Source organism: Ambystoma mexicanum, chromosome 3p (genome assembly GCF_040938575.1).
Source record: "Ambystoma mexicanum isolate Mex_15411 chromosome 3p, UKY_AmexF1_1, whole genome shotgun sequence".
Classification (NCBI taxonomy): domain Eukaryota; kingdom Metazoa; phylum Chordata; class Amphibia; order Caudata; family Ambystomatidae; genus Ambystoma; species Ambystoma mexicanum.
The window spans coordinates 252,257,229-252,274,933 of NC_090925.1; the positions used below are offsets into that span (position 1 = coordinate 252,257,229).

General features: G+C 44.8%; 1 protein-coding gene across 5 annotated transcripts in view; it reads left to right on the plus strand.

Annotated features, from left to right (window-relative positions):
• The window catches only part of OSBPL2 (oxysterol binding protein like 2), a 1,093,509-nt gene that overhangs the window by 475,346 nt on the left and 600,458 nt on the right, over positions 1-17,705 (plus strand). For all 5 annotated transcript variants that reach the window (XM_069650733.1, XM_069650731.1, XM_069650732.1 and 2 more), the window contains one exon: positions 5,292-5,426. In XM_069650733.1, the coding sequence (XP_069506834.1) occupies positions 5,292-5,426 (135 nt within the window). The remainder of the gene's footprint in view (positions 1-5,291; positions 5,427-17,705) is intronic.

Below are 17,705 nucleotides of genomic sequence, written 5' to 3' on the forward strand. Positions count from 1 at the left end.
TGTCTCCACTAACACCTAGAACCAACTGAGGGGGGAACGCCCACAAGAACAGGAGATGCAATGCAGGACAGAACCGACCACCAGCAACAACCCAATCAGGACAAAACAGCAGCAAGCAAGGTTGACACAAACGGGCAGAACTAGTGACCTTACCCACGACCAAGCATCCCCCTGACAGAAATTATCAACTTAACTATGTGTAATCCCAATCCAAAGCAATAATGCGTCCGCACTATCCAACTTCTACCTCATGCTCCCAAGACAACCATTCTCCAACCAACCCCATCTTTATAAGCTAACCCGCCGGCCAATTGATATTAGCCTGCATCACTTCTAGACAGGATTGTAAATGTTGGCTTGTGCCACATTTGGATATAGTTAAGAATATTGGCTTGTGCCACTTCTGGACAGGAGTGTGGCTGTTGGCCAGTGCCACATTTGGATATAGTTTTTGAATGTTGGCTTGTGTCATATCTGGTTGTAGTGGTGAGTAATTGCTTGCGTCGTTACTGGACAGGACTGTGAATGTTGACCAGTGCCATATTTGGATATGTTTGTGTGTTGGCTTACGTCACATCTGGATAGGATTTTGAATGTGAGCCAGTGCCGCACTTTAGATAGAAATATGGAGATATTCACGTGCCACATCTAGAATGAATCTGGAGCTTAGCATATACTGCATCTAGATAGCGAGGCCACTAACAACCCACTGACAATCTCGCCCTTCTGCATACACCTCTTAACTCTAACCAAACACAACCACACCCCTAAAGCACATCAAACCGCACAAACTTCACTACACTGCAACAACTAAACAAATCACAAACCACACATAGCTCCGCACAACAGAAAACGACGGGTACCGACTGAAAAGCACACCTAAGCTCAGAGAACAGTGCTAACCGAACTGGAACCGCCAACAGCACATCACTGCTTTCTTGGACTTTTCCTGCTACATCCTACTAACTCACCCCACCGCCTTTCCATTTCAGATCCGCCAGAGTGCCAGGGAACCACTCCGGTGGTGATAGTGCGCAGTACAAATATCCTTTAACATTTAATTAAACAATCACTGTACAACCCATAATGAGTTGTCCATCTCCCGATTCTGACTTGCCACATCACTGTGTCCTGTGAGACGGGCATGGTATCAAGAGAGACGACACAGACAACAGAACTCAAGTTTCAACAAGCTTTATTAAAATGTTAGGATGGTGTAAGGCCTAACTTGCCCTATAGCTAATGTGTGCATTTCTATATCCCAAAGAAAACTAAGGAAAGTCTGAGTCTGTAAGTCCAAATCAAAGTTCTGTGCGTGTGTCCCAAAACCTATGATTGCCCTCACATTAATAAATAAACCAAGTGTGGGATTTTGCTTAACCAAAATAGTATTCAAAATTAAAGTCTTAGCTGCTCTCCGCTCAAGTTCAGGCTTAGTATAGTTCCAATATCTGTTGGTCTAACCAATGTTCTGTCGAATCTTGAGGTTCCCTTCCCCAAGTTCAATTTAGCAGAGTTAACAAAAAGGGGTATTGCGGTTGTCTTCCCCAAGACTGCACTGTACTACTCATTTGACTTGCCACAAAGTCTCCGGCTCAGTTGTCAAAACACACAGTCCACCCATCACTGGCCACGCAACCAGGAGCCCTGTGCTTCTCCTTGATTTTATTTGCACTGTAGGTGTACTTCACAATGGGGAACTCTCCGGTCTAGGCGCAGTTGTCAGACCACACGGACCACCCACCACAGGTCACGCAACCATAAGTTCCTCCCCTTTGACTCTGTTGTTACACTCTTGTACATCAGTCTTTTGCAAGTCTCCTCCACATTGGTTTGTAAACCTCTTTGCTTTAGTTATGTTTGCAATAATGCTTTCACTCGGTCTGACATTCCTTGTCAGTTTATTTGCCAATGTTCGTTCAGTGTTAAATATTCCGGTATTTAATATGCCTTGGTTTTATTTCACAAAATACTTTCCTGCTCGGTATTTAATATTGCATATTTTCATTCAAAGTATACTTCTCATTCAGTTCTGTGTTTTAAGCCTGTGTAATTGCGTACAAACAGTATTGTTCAGTATTCAAGATCAACCGATTACATTCAAGTAGTGCCTTTCGTTAAATTGGATCTTTTCGTTCAGTGCGGTATTTAAGATTGAGTAATTGCATTAAATTCTATAAACCTCTACTTGCCTGCAGTTCCCTGGGAGCACGGCAGCATTTCTGAGTTCTCTGACCCTCACTGGCTCTTCCTGCTCCATTGCGGCAGTCCCTGCGGCTCCCTCTCACCTCCTGGCCAGCCGGGATGTGTACTGCTTTCACTTCTTCTCCTCGCTGGGCACTTCTATGCACACGCCGGCAACCAGAGTGGCTGCGGTTTACATCTGTTCTGCTTTTCATTCGTTTGACAGTTCCTGCTGTCCTCTTTCACTGCAGTGGGTTTCCAGTCTTGCACACACCATGCGGCTCGCTCACTTCTGGTCTTGTGGGTCCTTCGGGATAATGGCAAGTCTTCCGACCTCCGGATCTCCTGCCACCAAGGTAGCGCTCTCTCCCTGCACCCAGGCAGCTCTCTATCCCTCCCTGCACCCAGGCAGCTCTCTCTCCCTCCCTGCACCCAGGCAGCTCTCTCTCCCTCCCTGCACCCAGGCAGCTCTCTCTCCCTGCTCTCAGGCAGCTCTCTCTGTTTGCACTGATTTGGGCTCCACCTTTTTATACACCCTAGCCTTAATAGGTCTAAGGTGTATGTTGTCAATTAATATTGCCTGACCAAATATAAATCCAATATTGGGACATGCCTGACTTTCAGTAGTAGATGTCTGTGTACTCCTCTTCTTCGTCCCAGTACTATAGTAGTGTTCTATATAGGAAGTATGCATTACTCCTAGTTTCTTCTGCTCCGTCTCAGTACTATAGTGGTGTTTCCCATAGGAAGTGTGTATTACTCTAAGTCCCCTCTTCTTCGTCTCAGTGCCAGATAGGGGTGAGTGGAGAGTTATGGGTTGGGATTGCATAAAGGCTGAGGTGGGATCAGATAGGTCAGTGTTAGGAAAGGGGGATACCATGTCTCGCCCTCAGGCGCTCACCCCAATCCCCAAAGGCCCTTCACCCAGGTGATCCTCCCTCCCTTGTCCACCCCTAGGTTTGGAATCCAAAAGCGATGGCGCTTCCCTGGCCACCTGAACAGAAGATCCCTGGGGAGTAGACCTGAGAATAGCCTCCTTTGGCCTGATTTGTATTGAGAGGCAAAATTTGCAGTCAAAACTTGGTCAAAAGGGATGAGAAGTAAGAATTAGTGATCAAAGGAAGATTATTCTTGATGCCATGATTCACCGTTGATGAGAGTAAATGGGTCCGAAGCATTATCTAATTTATTAATGGCTTGAGGGCTCAATATACATTTTATTTATAAAAAATCAGAGGGAAAGCAATGCTTTTTGGTAGAAAAACACTTACATAATGTAATATTGATAACAGAGTGGAATACATGGCTCCTTTCAATGGGGTGAGAGAATGTGACTTGAAAACCAGATGTTGCAGGGGCAGGTTGAAACATGAACCTGGCATGAGGACAGGGCAGAATGACATAGGAAAGGGATGGTGGCGAAAGTGCTGAATTAAGACTGTAGGGGTGATGGAAAAGTGCTGTAAGGGTGTCCATGAAGGGTAGGAAGAGAGGAGAACAGGGTGATGCAGTTCAAATAAATTAATTGTTGTTTGAGGGTATGGCACAACAAAAGCTGGCTACCGTCCCAAAAAAGGCAAACATTGCAGATCTCGAACACAACTTCCAACACTGCTATGCCAAAGCCATTTGCTGTAAGGGATTTGCCAGTGAAGGACTCTTTCCTTTCCTAATAATAGTTCTCAATAACCATAATGAAACTTACCAGATTGAGGTAACCCCTCGGAACCTCTATGTACATGTACTTGAATAGTGTTTATATGCACACGCCCACAGAAGCAATGAAGGGGGGGTATCTGTGTTGTTCGTCATAAAGTACAAATGCTGAATAATAAACTGCCACCTGTTGGGCACAGTATCATAATTTTGAAAAATCTGTGAGCGGATGACTCCCTAAGGTATTATCACAGATTTGGTACAAAAGCGCTATATAACAAAATGTATGTTTACAGGTATGTTCATGTAGCCGTGAGACTTGCACCCTGATTACAATAGAAAAGTCACAAACAGGAATGTTTGGGGGGGCTGTTAAAACCCACTCCGAACGTTCCTTGACAAGGGGATGCTGCAGGGGGGTCTGTTAAAAGCCCTTCTTCCTGAGCTTTACACATATCTGACAGCCCCTTACTACCTAAACCGACATATCTCTGTAGTGTACTGTTATTTACTCGGCCTGTACAGGCTTACTCTTGTGCTGGAAATTTGCCGGGGCTAGGCAAGGGTTGACACCCAAAATGTTTTGTTTCTTGAAAAGCAGAGCAGAAAAAAACAAGTCATACGGTTCAAAAACACACCTGTGTTTTATGGTGGGGGTGCCTACCTCCCCCTGGCCCCCTTAGTGGATTGAGCCTTTTCATGCCTTTAAGGCAACCCCCCCCTTACTACTAGTAGCCAATTTAGCACCCCTAATCAGAACCAACAGATCTCTTTAGGCTTCAGTCACCAACTCACCCAGGGAAAGGCTGTTAGTTTTAACTGCCAAAATTCCTAACAGTTCAACATCATTCATGTGCTCCTTTGATTGTTACTCAGCCAAGGTTCCTCCCAGTTTACACAACAAACTAGCGCTAAATTTCTCCCTGAGGTGACGAATGGGTAACCCTAATCCAGTCAGGCTAAACTGTGAAATTAGATATCCCCACTTCAAAAGACCCGCAAGTAGAGAACGTTGTTGATGCCTTGCCTTGCACTACTTGGATGCCAGGAAAAAGTACAGACAGTACTCTGGAAATACAGGCTGTGGCTTACCCAGGATTGAGCTAGGGTTTAGACCAACTATTAGTGAATTGGGTCCTAGAAGTGGAAGAGGATTGCAGACGTTTATTTACTGTTCTCTTCTGTGATGATAGAATTGGTGCATTTGTTGAAACTGTTGTCTCGCCTTTAGAAATTGCAAGTTAAGTATCTCCATTTGCCCAAAGGAAGCTGTTAAGGGGGCACCTGAAGCACAGCCCTGGTTCTCAGTTAACTATGTGATGCACTTTGGGATTCTTTGGTGAGGATTGGTTTGTCAGTCTAGTTTAGTGCTTTACAAATGTGCTGTACAGAGAAGCTGTATGAATATGTGCAATTGTCAAGCCTCTTGATATCTTTGTTTTTTTCCCAAGGAACTTTCAAAGATTACAATGCCCATTGCCTTCAACGAGCCTGTGAGTTTTCTCCAGCGGATAACTGAATACATGGAACACATTTACCTCATCAATAAAGCTTGCTCGCTCTCAGACCCTGTGGCAAGAATGCAGGTAAGCTTGTACTGGAGACTCTGCTGAAGAGGTTTGCATAGCAATCAGACCAGTGTCTGTCTGAAGCTAGGGCTGGGCTTACCGAGGCATCGAAAAGTAAAGTTAACTTTTCAGAATGACTTAAAAATCCTTGCATGTACTTTTTTCATACATGTTAATTGTGAACATTCTGAAAAAACTATAAATATGTTCTCTGAGTACAAAAGTGCACAGTTCCTTTTTTGTGTGAAAATTCCAACATTCCTACTACGTCTGATGTTATGTCAAACAGACTTTCGCTTGCATAAGTGGACTTGCATCTTACTTGCATTATTGATAACCCCCACCCAATACCCATCATGATATCAGCACATCCTTAAAAGGCACTTTAGGTGTTGGCAGGAGGTTGCCTCAATTTGCTTTGGTTGTGAGCTCTTTGGAGTCTCTCTTGGCCAAATTGGTTCTGCTTGTGAATCAGTTGTGCTGCCAACAAGAGGTCCTGGTAAGTTATTTTTGTGGCAGTGTGCTTAATGACTGGAAGTTATCTGTTTACGGAGGCGCAGTAATGTGTACCTCCTGGTATGAGCCAGACTGATTAGCAGGGAAAGGACTTTGAACAGATGTGGGTTATTGCTTAAAGGTCTCTTGTTCTCGCTTTGAGGTGAGCGCTGTATGTTTTTGTATAACCTGTAATGTGACTTGAGAGCAGCTCATTGTGCTGAATATCAAATCTGTTTCATTTGGTTGCATTTGTATTTGCTGCTGGCAACCTGAAATCTATTAAATCACTTAGGTATGCTCTAGCCCGATGTCCCTGCAATGGAGGTAACTTACCCTAAGCCTGCCGTTATGAGCTTGCACTGGACTGCTGTGGGCTCTTGCAAGTCTGCATTGCATCATTCTGTGATGAAACTGGTTCCTGTTGCTTCTCATTAGAATGTTTTATCTCTGAGCTTAAGAGCTATAACAAAGTGGACCTTTTAACGCTCGTTTTGTGTTGCTTTCAAAAAGCAATGGGAGGCTTCATGGTCACACGCTACTGCTGTGTGTTCTTTAACAAGTCTCCTTCACTCGCTACATGCCTATCAGCTGTATTTTTTCTTGTTTATCTGGTCTGAGTTTACTCTACTTTTACAATTCTAATTGGATTACTATTGCCTGTGTTTTGTTAGCTATGTCACAACACTGCTCTACTTAACTGTTTGGCTGAATGGATTATTTTGTGTTCTACTTTTGTGTCTTGAATGGGGCAGAACCGTTGCATTCATTTTCTAATGGATGCAGAATTCAACAAATGTATCATTGACCATTCACTTACCGCCAGCTCTGAGAGTAAGGCGCCTGCTATCGACATCTGTGTGCATAAACAGGTCACAAGATTGAGTTTTGACCAAGCCAAATCAGCCTTCCCGATCTTTGTTTGGTAAAGTGCACATGACATTATGTAGGATATTAGCAGCACCTGTTTTTCATGTAGCAGTTAGATCAAAAGACAGTGGTGCGGCACTATACAAAAAAGTATTATGGTTATTTATGCACATGTAGAAAATGTCACATTAGTTGGTGAATGATTCTTTTGTTGGCATCATTTTCTTCGAACAGTAACCATGGGGTTTTGACTGGCATAATCGAGGCACAAATGACTTGAAAATAAGAGTTCGATAATTTAAAAAATGTTAGCAGTCTAATTTATTTTATTATCAATTTGTGTATATTTTTTATCTCATGAAATTATTCTTATCCAGGACATAAAAAGAGCAACATAAAGCATTTGTGTTCTTTTGAAATATGACATTCGTGAATGTGTATAAAATGTAATGAATAGCTGAAGAAAAGGGCACAAATATCCATGAAATAAATAGGATAAAAGCCTCTGAAAGTAGTTTTCAGTGCAAGGTTCAATGCAGCTCAGTGCAGGCTGCGTTACACAGGGCAGTGTGCTTTATGCCCGTCTCAATCTCTGGCGTGTTCCCGAAAGAATGTTTTAAATGTTATTGATTACCATGTTCACAATGTTAGAGCAACGTGAGTGCTTGGAGACTAAGTATCAAGAATGGTGTTGCAGCAGGCAAGTCAATTGACAAGTTTCATGGAAACACATGGAGAAAATTGATGTTTTAGAGTAGACCTGCTGTAATTATGCAAAATGTAGCATCTTACATTTTTAGGGCTGCAATTTCATGGCTGACTTTAAAACAAAAAAATTATACAAACACTGGTTTTTGCAAATCTGAATATGGTTAGCTTAATAAAAGTATCATCCTGATTTCTGTCTGTCTGCAATTATTTGAAAAAATCCTCCACAGGATATGGGAGTTAAAGCACTTGTCGAACAGCATTTACCGTGGCCTGACAGAATATACCTACTCAACAGAGACCCACATTTAAAACACAGCAGTCTGATTGCTCCTGAGACTGAAAAGATATAAACCCATCACCACAGTGCTTCACACACGCACTGGCTTCCATTTAAAGGGAGGGTTCAAATCAAAACTATGCATTACCTTCAAGCTTTCCACAGCAGGAGCCTTGAATCTGACAATGAAATTCACACCCTAACTTACGTTGAGATCATTTCGATCCAGCAACGACAAACTACGAACTGTGCCAAGCTTCACCAAGTAACCAAATGCTGGAGCTCTTTGACTAAGCTCCTGCGCACAGAAGATGACCCTGACCTTCAGGAAACTACTAAAGATCAGGCTATTAAAGTAGCACCAGAACCAATGACACCTATCCACAGCAGTACCAGCCCAATGGGTTTGACTCCTTAAAATGATATGAATGTACCAGGAACTAACGCTCACCTTGCTGACTCCCGTTATGAAGCAAACTGCTCTGGGTCAGATGCCATGAAACCAAAAGAGATTTGAATGAGTACTAGCACAAACATCTATGACACAGTCAGAGTCATCTCCCCCAAAGTCACAATTCACTTCACTCACTGATGGCGCCCAATCCCGCACCCCATCAGCATGTGCCCCTTGTTCACCCATCCCTCCCACCCCCCCCCTTCTCAGTGACTGGCTGATTCCTCTCCCAAATGGAGAGATGGGAAGTGTAGCAAGGGGAGGATGGTTTGGTCTTAGCACGGCTGTTTTTTAGGGGGGACATGAGTGTCCATCAGTTCCATAGCAGAGTTGTTGAGGAGTAATTTCCCTGTATTGGGGAAGTCTGTGAAGTTTGCTTATATACCTTATTGACCAGCAAGGTTTTGAGTGAGAAGGTCTAAGTGAGGGGGCGTTTAGACTGACCTTTGTGGGCTGTGGTCAAGGGAATGATAGACAGTGGGATGCTGGAATGGTCCAAGTGGGGAAGGGTCTGCGCAGGTAATGTGGGGTGGGGTTTGCGGGGAGGATGGTGTGAACTCTATGGTGTTGCCTTTATTATGCATGGAGAAGAGCATAACTTGCTGAAGGGCCATGAATGGATCTATGCATGATCCCAGACTATTTTTCACCAAAGTACATTTTCTTTGACTGATTTTTGCCACCTTTATTAACGTAAAATGTGTTGGGCAAACACCTGTCCTCCCTTACTCCCCCCACCTCCCTTCTATATACCTTAGCCCAATTTACCATCTGCATGTTTGCCGTAACAAAAAAGTGGTAGAAAATTCAGCAAAATACATTCAGCAAAGTGTAATGCAGTGAAAGTGGGGAACACCCCATGGATCCGGTCAGTGCGAAAAGCATACTTCGAATGTGGTTGTCGGCGGGTTACTTGTCTTCAGAACACATTGATGTTTGTGGGTTGGGGGGGTTCCCCCCCAAACCTCCAATTCCCACCCCTAAAAACCCACCCCAACCATTTCCCCACTAGATTTAACGCTTTATCCCACCCCACATACATTGTCGTTATATTTTTCTTTATAAAGGTTTTGTTATATGTGCATGTCTGCATAAAATTTTCATTCTAAAAAATGTATACTGTTCTCGTCATGAAACTCGGATGTTAAAATCTCAGAGAAAAACATTAATTAGTGTGTGCTAATTTGGCAGAGTAAGTTGGACATTTCTGCAATGAAAGTCACTCCTGTGAAGTGGTCTGCAGATGAGGTGGGAAGTAATGGATTCTTTGCATGATTAACCATCCAGCAATTGATTCGAAGAAGCTTCTTCTGGGAAAAGGGGGGGGGTGATCAAGCATTGCAACTATGGGTGATTGTCACTCAGCTTTCTCCACTCCCTGGCCTGTCAGCATGTCAGATGCTTTTGCCTGTTGGTAAGAGAATGTGGAAAACATGGGGTGGCGGCTGGGTAAACCATGCTTTGGTGTTTGTGAAGAGTGTATGAGATGAAGTTTGCAATATCTGAGGCGTGTGGTACTGCTCAGAAAGCATTGATCAGCATGAGGGGGCGTGTGCATGTGGTCAGTAGGTGTTGTTGAATGGGACAAGGGCGATATTGATGAGATTCGCTAGAGTAGCTTGCCTGAGTGTTTGGTCTTTCGAACCCTAGAGCGGGTGGGCATAGGCTGTGGAGGGAGGAGACACATGATGTCTTTTGAGTAGTAGTAGTAGCGGCTAACTTGTAGGTGAAATGCAGCGTTGTATGTCTGGCCCTTGGCCCCATCAGCCCGGAAAAGGCACAAACAGATGAGCTCCTTGTCTTCTTAGGATGAGTGGTGAAATCAGTGGTGATCAGAGCACATGAGTGGCAGGGCCTCCTCAGTAATTATATTGTGCACACCACACATTCTAGGTACAGTAGGCAAATTCCAGTGCTGAAGCTTTCCAAAAAGGTACATGAGAGAAAGGTAGCAGAAAAGTATTCAGAGATTTCCAAGTAGTAAGAACGGCAGTGAGTGCAATAGGGCGGGGGAGTAGTAAGTACCTCAAGCCTTAAGATGGCCTGAAGGATGTAAAGATGTAGAACGAAGATTCCACCAAGCCATCTAGGGAGTGATCAGCTGGAGCTAAACCATAAAGACATTTTAAGGTCACGCAGACGATTTTAAAGCTGATTAGACATTTCACCAGGAGCCAATGGAAAGAAAGACACAGTCCACAAATAAGCACACAGCAGCGTTTGTAACACCTTGCACCTGCTTCATTTGATACTCAAGTTGATACTCAAGGAGTCTAAATTACAAGGTGTTTGCGTAGTCAAGTCAAGAATTGATTTTAGTTCCAACAATCGCATAATTTTCTTTAGGGATGAAGTAGACTCAGCTTTAAAAAGTCCCATTTAACAAATGCCACGTTTCTAACTTGGGCAGAAAACGGAGTATTAATTCCAAATAATTTGGGGCAAAATCTTGTTAGGTAGATTTTCATTTTTTATGGTCCTTTTTTAATACATATTTTTATTGATTCTCAATAGAGATTAACAGAGCAAACCTTAAACATCATCTCCCCCCCTCCGTTCAGTCTTTGGCATCCCCTCCAGATGTGTATCCAGGCTCCCTCCTCAACATAGTGTCGCCAACACATCCCCATCGTATTGCAATATATTTGTTTCAGCCTTGAGGGAGTGCAGTGCAAATGAGTCATCAGCTTGTACCAGAATGCCCTGATCTGCATTGCTTGGGTAAGTTTTGAGATGCGCGCCAAAGCCCCTCCCAGTCCTCCATCGGGGACCCATTAACCAGTGACTCAGTTGGAGGTATTGCATTCCATTGGTTAACGAGAGCCCTAGCTCCAGCTTACATTGAGGAAATTATTTTATATCTTGTCCCTTGAACATCTCCCTGGAGCTATGACCTCAAGATTCAATTCTGTGTTTTGGGGAAAATGAAGAGGGAATGAATTGACTCCTTGCATGTAGTGTACCAACTGGCTGATAAGTTCTTATCTTTGTTTCTGATCATCTGCCTTCTTTCTTTGATGTGAAGAGCTATTGGTTTTGGAGGAGTTTAGTGTAATGTCAGTAGAATTGAAACAAACGTTTTTACATATCTTAAAACTGTAGATTTTTCAAATAAAATAAAAAAAAATCTCCCCAATTTTGGTGCATCCTGCTTCTTTCCATTTGTTGAAAGCACCAGCGGGGATGCCTGGGGTGAAGTGGGGCTTTCCAAAGATCGGGATGCAGGGTGGTGAATTGTTTGGTACGAGCCAGCCAGTCCCATTGTTGCTGGACCAGGGTGGTTATGTTCGATCTATACATGCTGGTCGGGTGATTTTCTTTATGTAGCCACATGACTTCCCCCAATGGGGCGCCTACCACTGCCTGGTCCATCTTCCCAGAGTCTGTGGCGAGCCAGTCTTTGATAATTCTGATTTGGGCGGCCTTGTAGTAAATGCAGAGGTCGGGCAAACCAAGCCCTCCTTTTTTAGTCTGAGTTTGGAGAAGTTTCATCGCCACCCTGGGGGTCCTGCGTCTCCAAAAGTATGTGTTTGAGTTTGTATATTGCTTGGAAAAACGTTTCCAGTACTGCGATTGGCAGTACTTGGAAAAGGTATAATTTTCTGGGGAGGTCATTTTTATGGCATTAATTCTGCCTAGCCAGGAGGTAGTGAGGGGGCCCCGATTGTTGAGTTGTTTCCTGAGCTGACCGATCTGCTGGGGCTAGTTAGCCCCGTAGAGGCCTTGCAGGGTTGGGGTTAGGTCCACTCCCAGTGACGCTTGCGTGTACCCATCTAAATTGGGACGTTTGTTGTTCTTGGGTCAATTTATCCCCAGACAGTGTCAGGTTTAGAATCTCAGATTTTGCCATTTTCAGCCCTACCACCATCCCAACTCTCTGGATCTCATTGATCATTGCTGGGAGGGATGACTCCGGCTTCTCAAGGGTCAGAAGCATATCGTCGGCATATGCCATTACCTTATGCTCTGCCTTGCCAAAGGGTATGCCGTGATGTCCCTATTCATGCGGATTGTGGCCAGGAATGGTTCCAGATAGATGGCAAAGAGAAGGGGCCATAAGGTGCATCCCTATTTGGTGCCTCTGGATAGTTTTATCTGGGTCGATAGTTCTCCATTCACCAGGAGTCGGGCCAACGGGTTTCTGTCGTTTGCGCTAAACATGGCCATGTATTTCTGCCCTATGCCCATTTTCCCCATGGTGTTAAACGGGAAGGTCCACTCCACCCTGTCAAACGCTTCTTCAGAATCTAGTGAGAGGAGAATTGCCGGAGTTCCTCTCTTCTGTGTCTTTTCCATGATGTGGCAGACCCTCCTGATGTTGTCGTGGGTTTGTCCCTAATTGGTTGGGGTGGATTAGTTGTGGGAGCAGGCCCTCTAGCTCAGCCCCAGACGAACGCGGAAGGAACCGTGCACTAGTCATGTCACATATGGACAGCCAGGCTTAGCAGTTGTGAAGCACAGTGAGAGTCTTCACTACTTCAACTATAGAAGACACTATTGAAGCCCAGTGGGTGTCTCCACAACTTGCACCAAAGAAGACACTTCTTACCGCCTGAGGCACATATTTGTTCCCTTCCTGGCATACCGTTTGCCGTCCAGATATCTACACCCATGATGGATATTACTGCTCATCCATACACTGGATAAGCTTCTGATAGAGACCCCGGGATTACCCCATCACACGTCCTGATGAAGGCCTGCCCACAAAGCTGCACTTTACAGCTCTTTTCTAGGCCGAAACACCGTTGTGTCGACGATTATACCATCTGAACAATGCACAGCATAAGCATTGCTGTTGTTTGTTTTTTCTCCAGATGTCCATGAAACCATGTTTATGTTCATTCTGTAACTGCACAATTGAACCGATTGACTAATCTTTGGCAGCAGTTTCTGTTCATGTTGATTACATTTAAATCCAGTTCTGTTAATACGCACTTGTATTGTATTTTAAACACTCCTGGGATCTCTATCCCTATTATATCTTTTCGTCAAATGTTATTAAATACATTCAGTCCAGAAATTCATTAACTTGTTACTTTGATATGTAGGATTGGTGTGACCTTCTCACCCTGAAATTTTGGTTTTGTTCCCTCTAGCCTACTGACCAGAATTCTGGTGTAGATTTTGACATCAATATTAATCATGCCCTGGGTCTGTATGAGCCACACTGCGTGGGTTTTTTGTCTGGTTTGGGGAATAGCAGAATTTTTGCCTCTTCCATCGTAGCGTTGATGTTAGGAAAGATTTCCATTTCATGTGTAATTTTCCCTCCAGGGGTGTACCGCCCAACTTTTTGCCGATGTTTTACAACCTAGTTTGACTTTACCAGGGGAGACCAGCCTTCTACTGCACTCCTCTGGGCTTTTCGCTCGCTTCTTATGGGGAAACTGACATGCCCTTAAAGGACAGTCCGTACTGGGAGTCTTTGTTTCCCTTGGTCTTTTCCAATGTTGCAACTTTTCTGCAACATGTAACAAGTGTACAGGGGTACCTTCCAGTACAGTACACTTGGGTCTATTAGTCATTTCCAAAGGCCCTAGATACTCTCAATGGATTTTTTAGGAGAAGTGTGGATGTGCCTTGGACAGGGCTGGTGGCAGCTTATCATTTTGTATATTTTTAACCTTTTGCTGCCAGGTAAATCGCGATTACCGCGTTTGGCACGAATAGGGGGCCGGGCTCTAAAATGGCCATCCCACGAGGTTCTTTGTCCTGTCCTTTGGCCATCTTGCCCCTTCACCTTCCCCAGGTCGAGCTGATCCGGGTAGGTCCTTATTTGGGCATGTATTCTCCTGCAAAACGCCAAACTTTCGCAGGCTTCTGCATGCCTTGTGTGTGTGCCTCCAGGATGTGGGCTGGAACGTCTGGTTCCAATACACATCCTGGGTGCCAGAGAGTCTGGAGTGCTGTGAATTCCTGGGACAACCTTGGTCTGTGATTGGTTCACGTATAGTATGCCTGTATGTGAGCAGATCTCCCATTGGGACCTCTTCCTTTTGGCGCAAAGGAGATGCTGGATAAGAGAAGGCTCCAAACACCCATACCATGTCGATCTCTGGAGTTCTCACTGAACGAAGGATAGGATCCAAGTATCCTGAAACTAAGAAGCCAAGTCAAGGAACCGCTGGTGACCCGCTGGAAGGTTTGCCACCCTGAACCCGCTGTCGTTCCGTGGGACCCCTCTGCATCTGGTCGTCCTAGAAGGTCTGCAAAGACGCTTCGACCCATTGGAATAGTGGGACCAACTATTCTCGGTATCTTCATCAAAACCTGCAAGTAAGCCTTCTCGGAAGTGTCCCTGGGCCAACCAGTGGGCTGACCAGCTTACACAGACTCTTTGCCCTGATACTGCCGCTGTTTCGAGGAGGACCTCGAAACTTGGTATATCGCTAGCACTGTGTTCATGGCACCCTCACATCGAATTTCGTACACTTGGGGTTCCTAGGTCAGATCTGAGATGAGTGCACGAGAACCGGAGCATACACAGTTACCGTGTCACCCAGTCGTGATGACGACCTTTGCAGGTGTGCTGCATTTGTGCCCCTCTTGCCCCTGAAGCCTGCTGCAGTATAACTGGCCTGATCCATCCACCAGGAGCCGAGAAATTGCCAATATCCCGTTTGGGAATCATCGCTGTATCTTTTTCACTGAAAGCCGCACTGCCACCAAATTGCTGCACTTGTACTTGCAACCGAAGTGAACTCGACTGTCGAAGTTTGGTCCGGAGTACGCTGGGAGTCGGTGAGTAATCTCAACCCTAACCGGTGGCCCCTCGTGCCTCCATCCATTTCTATGCATGAGTGGCCCCTGGGGGCCCCTGTCCTTTCCACTGCTAGTGCAAACTATTCCCAACTCTTGGAATCGACTCTGCCCTCAGGTAGAGGCCCTCCTTCGAATAGTGGGAACCTATTCTTCATCGCCTCACCCACCTTCCTGAGTTGCTACAGACCCTTGAAGAGACCCCGTATTGCCCATTTGATCTACCTTGTGCGCTGGCATTGCATGTACATTTGAGCATTAGGCTCCACTCTTCTGAGGGATTGGACTGCCTATTAGTGAGGAGTGTGTTGGATGCAGAAGGGACTAAAGACACTGCCTGTTTCCTTCCCCTTTGCATTAACCCTTTAGACGCCAATGGTCTTGTATATGTATATTTAGATAGGATTGTGTTGGCTTAGTAAGTATTACTGTGATTTGATTTGTGCGTTGAAACTCAAAGGCCTTGAAATAAATATATTTGTATTTTTAATATCTACACCTTACTGGGAGGGATTTGTAAGTGTCCTTTACTCTGTGTGCTCATTGAGGTCCTTCAGTCACCCTCACCCCTCCTGAGACCTAGTCTTGACCGCCGCCAAGCTACCTTGATTGGTCTGGCTTGTCCAGAAGGTTACCCTATTCCAAGAAACTAGACTGGCCTCCTGAACCTCTGCTCACCACGTCAAAGTTCAGAAATCCATCTTAACAGGTGATACTTCCCGAAGAAGCAAATGTGTTGAAGAGCACTGCTAGCTTGGGGGCCAGAATGTGCTGATGGGCTTTATAAAATCCTGGGGTGTGCCCGTCTGGGACCGGAGTGGCTTTTCTTGTTTTATTTCAGTCTCCAGAGGCTTATTTTCTACTAAGGGTATTTTCGGGAGTGCGAGTGGTCTAAGGAAATCATGTTGGGTCTCCTCGTCGGGATTATCCGAACTGTATAGGTTCTTGTAGAAGTTAACCAATCTGGCTGCAATGTCAGGGGTAGAGTGGACCTTCTCCCCTTGGGGGGTAGCTATCCCCTTAATCGTTTGGGTGGCTGCCTTCTGCTTGCGCTGTCTTGACAGCAATCTGTCTGCCTTATTGGCGTGGATATAGTATTTGTGTTCTAACACTAGTCCCCTTTCAGCTTTTTTTGTTTGGCGCATATTCAGCTGTCCTGAATACCAGGGGACACAAACACCTACTGGTAAATGATGGTTCTCTACCCCTCTTATTAGATTTTGACATATTTCTCCTCCAAGTGACTTGGCTCACTTCCTCAGTTCTCTTTCACAGTTATTTGGTGTTCAGGAATACACAGAAAAGGGACCAAGGGGACACCCGTTTGGGGACTTGATCATAGAAATGAAGCAAAATCTGATCGTTCAAAGTACCAAGATGGCCTCAAATTGTAACGTCTTGACGGTTGAGGTTTCCTTTAAGAAAGGGACCAAGGTTGTGGATGTGTTACTATTGACAGTCTATAGTCCCCCTGGTTTTTCCAGCTTGGAAGAGATCCATAATAGTATTGATGCAATATGTACTACTTGGACTACTGTACCGGGCCACGATACTATCCTCCTTGGGAGTGATGGAGGGGGGGTCTTAATGCTGGCTGTAGAGACCCAGATAAATGTGCCAACTACCGGTGTGTTAAAGCCGACAGTGTAATGGTCCTTAAAAAGGGTAACATAAAGGGTGAGCACTGAGTACGCTTCATGAAAGAATGGGAAATGATCATGTTAAACAGTAGGACCGAGGGTGACTACCCAGGCCAGAGTACCTGGGGATTGGGCAAAATGTCAGCGACACTAGATTACTTCTTCGGAAGCAACACTTGATCGAAAAAGTTGAATTACTAAAGGTAAAGCACACTGATTTCAGTGACCTCTCGATTATCGAGTTGACTATTAGAATGCCACAGGATGATGTAAGGCTGACAGGTGCTTGTGGAATAGGAGTAAACCATGTGGGAAATGGGATTAGGTGGACCCCGAAGAACGTTGACAAGGGAGGCAGCTTACTATTCTCTTTCTCTCTTTCTTTCTCTCTCTCTCTCTCTCTCTCTCTCTCTCTCTCTCTCTCTCTCTCTCTCTACCCCCCCCCCCTCTTTCTCTTTCTAAAGCTTCTTGCTAGCCTCTACTGCCCAGGAAATGTACACCATGGAGCTTGCTTGGCCATTACAACTAAATAACATCTGAACCCCTATGATAAAGGGATAAGAGAGGCCAAATGGAAAATGCTGAGAAACGTCCGGTGGGCCAGATTAGCTGGGGGTACTGACTGCAAAGTCTACTCAAAAATAAAAAAGAGTAAGTTGGAATACAGTTCATGGCTTAAAAGAGGGAGATACTCTGCCAGTAATGTGCGGTGGCAGCAAATGATTGGGGCACTTTGAAGTAATGTACCACGTACAATTTGGCAGATTCCAATGCTGGCCAAGGGGGACAAACATGTACATACACTGTATGTATGTATGTAGACCAGTTAAGTCGTGCTGAGTGACGGAGAACTGAGTTCTTTATCTAAAAAAATGGGTCTTGAGGCGTTTCCTGAACGCCAGATGATTGTTTTCAGTTTTGAGTGCTTCTGGAAGGTTATTCCACAGTAGTGGGGCCAGAACCACAAACGACCTACCGAAACCAGATTTCAATTTGAAATTGGGAACGGACAGAAGACTCTTACCTTCCGATCGTAACTGTCTGTGAGGAACATAAGGCACTATGCTGTTCTTTAGGTAACCTGGAGCTTT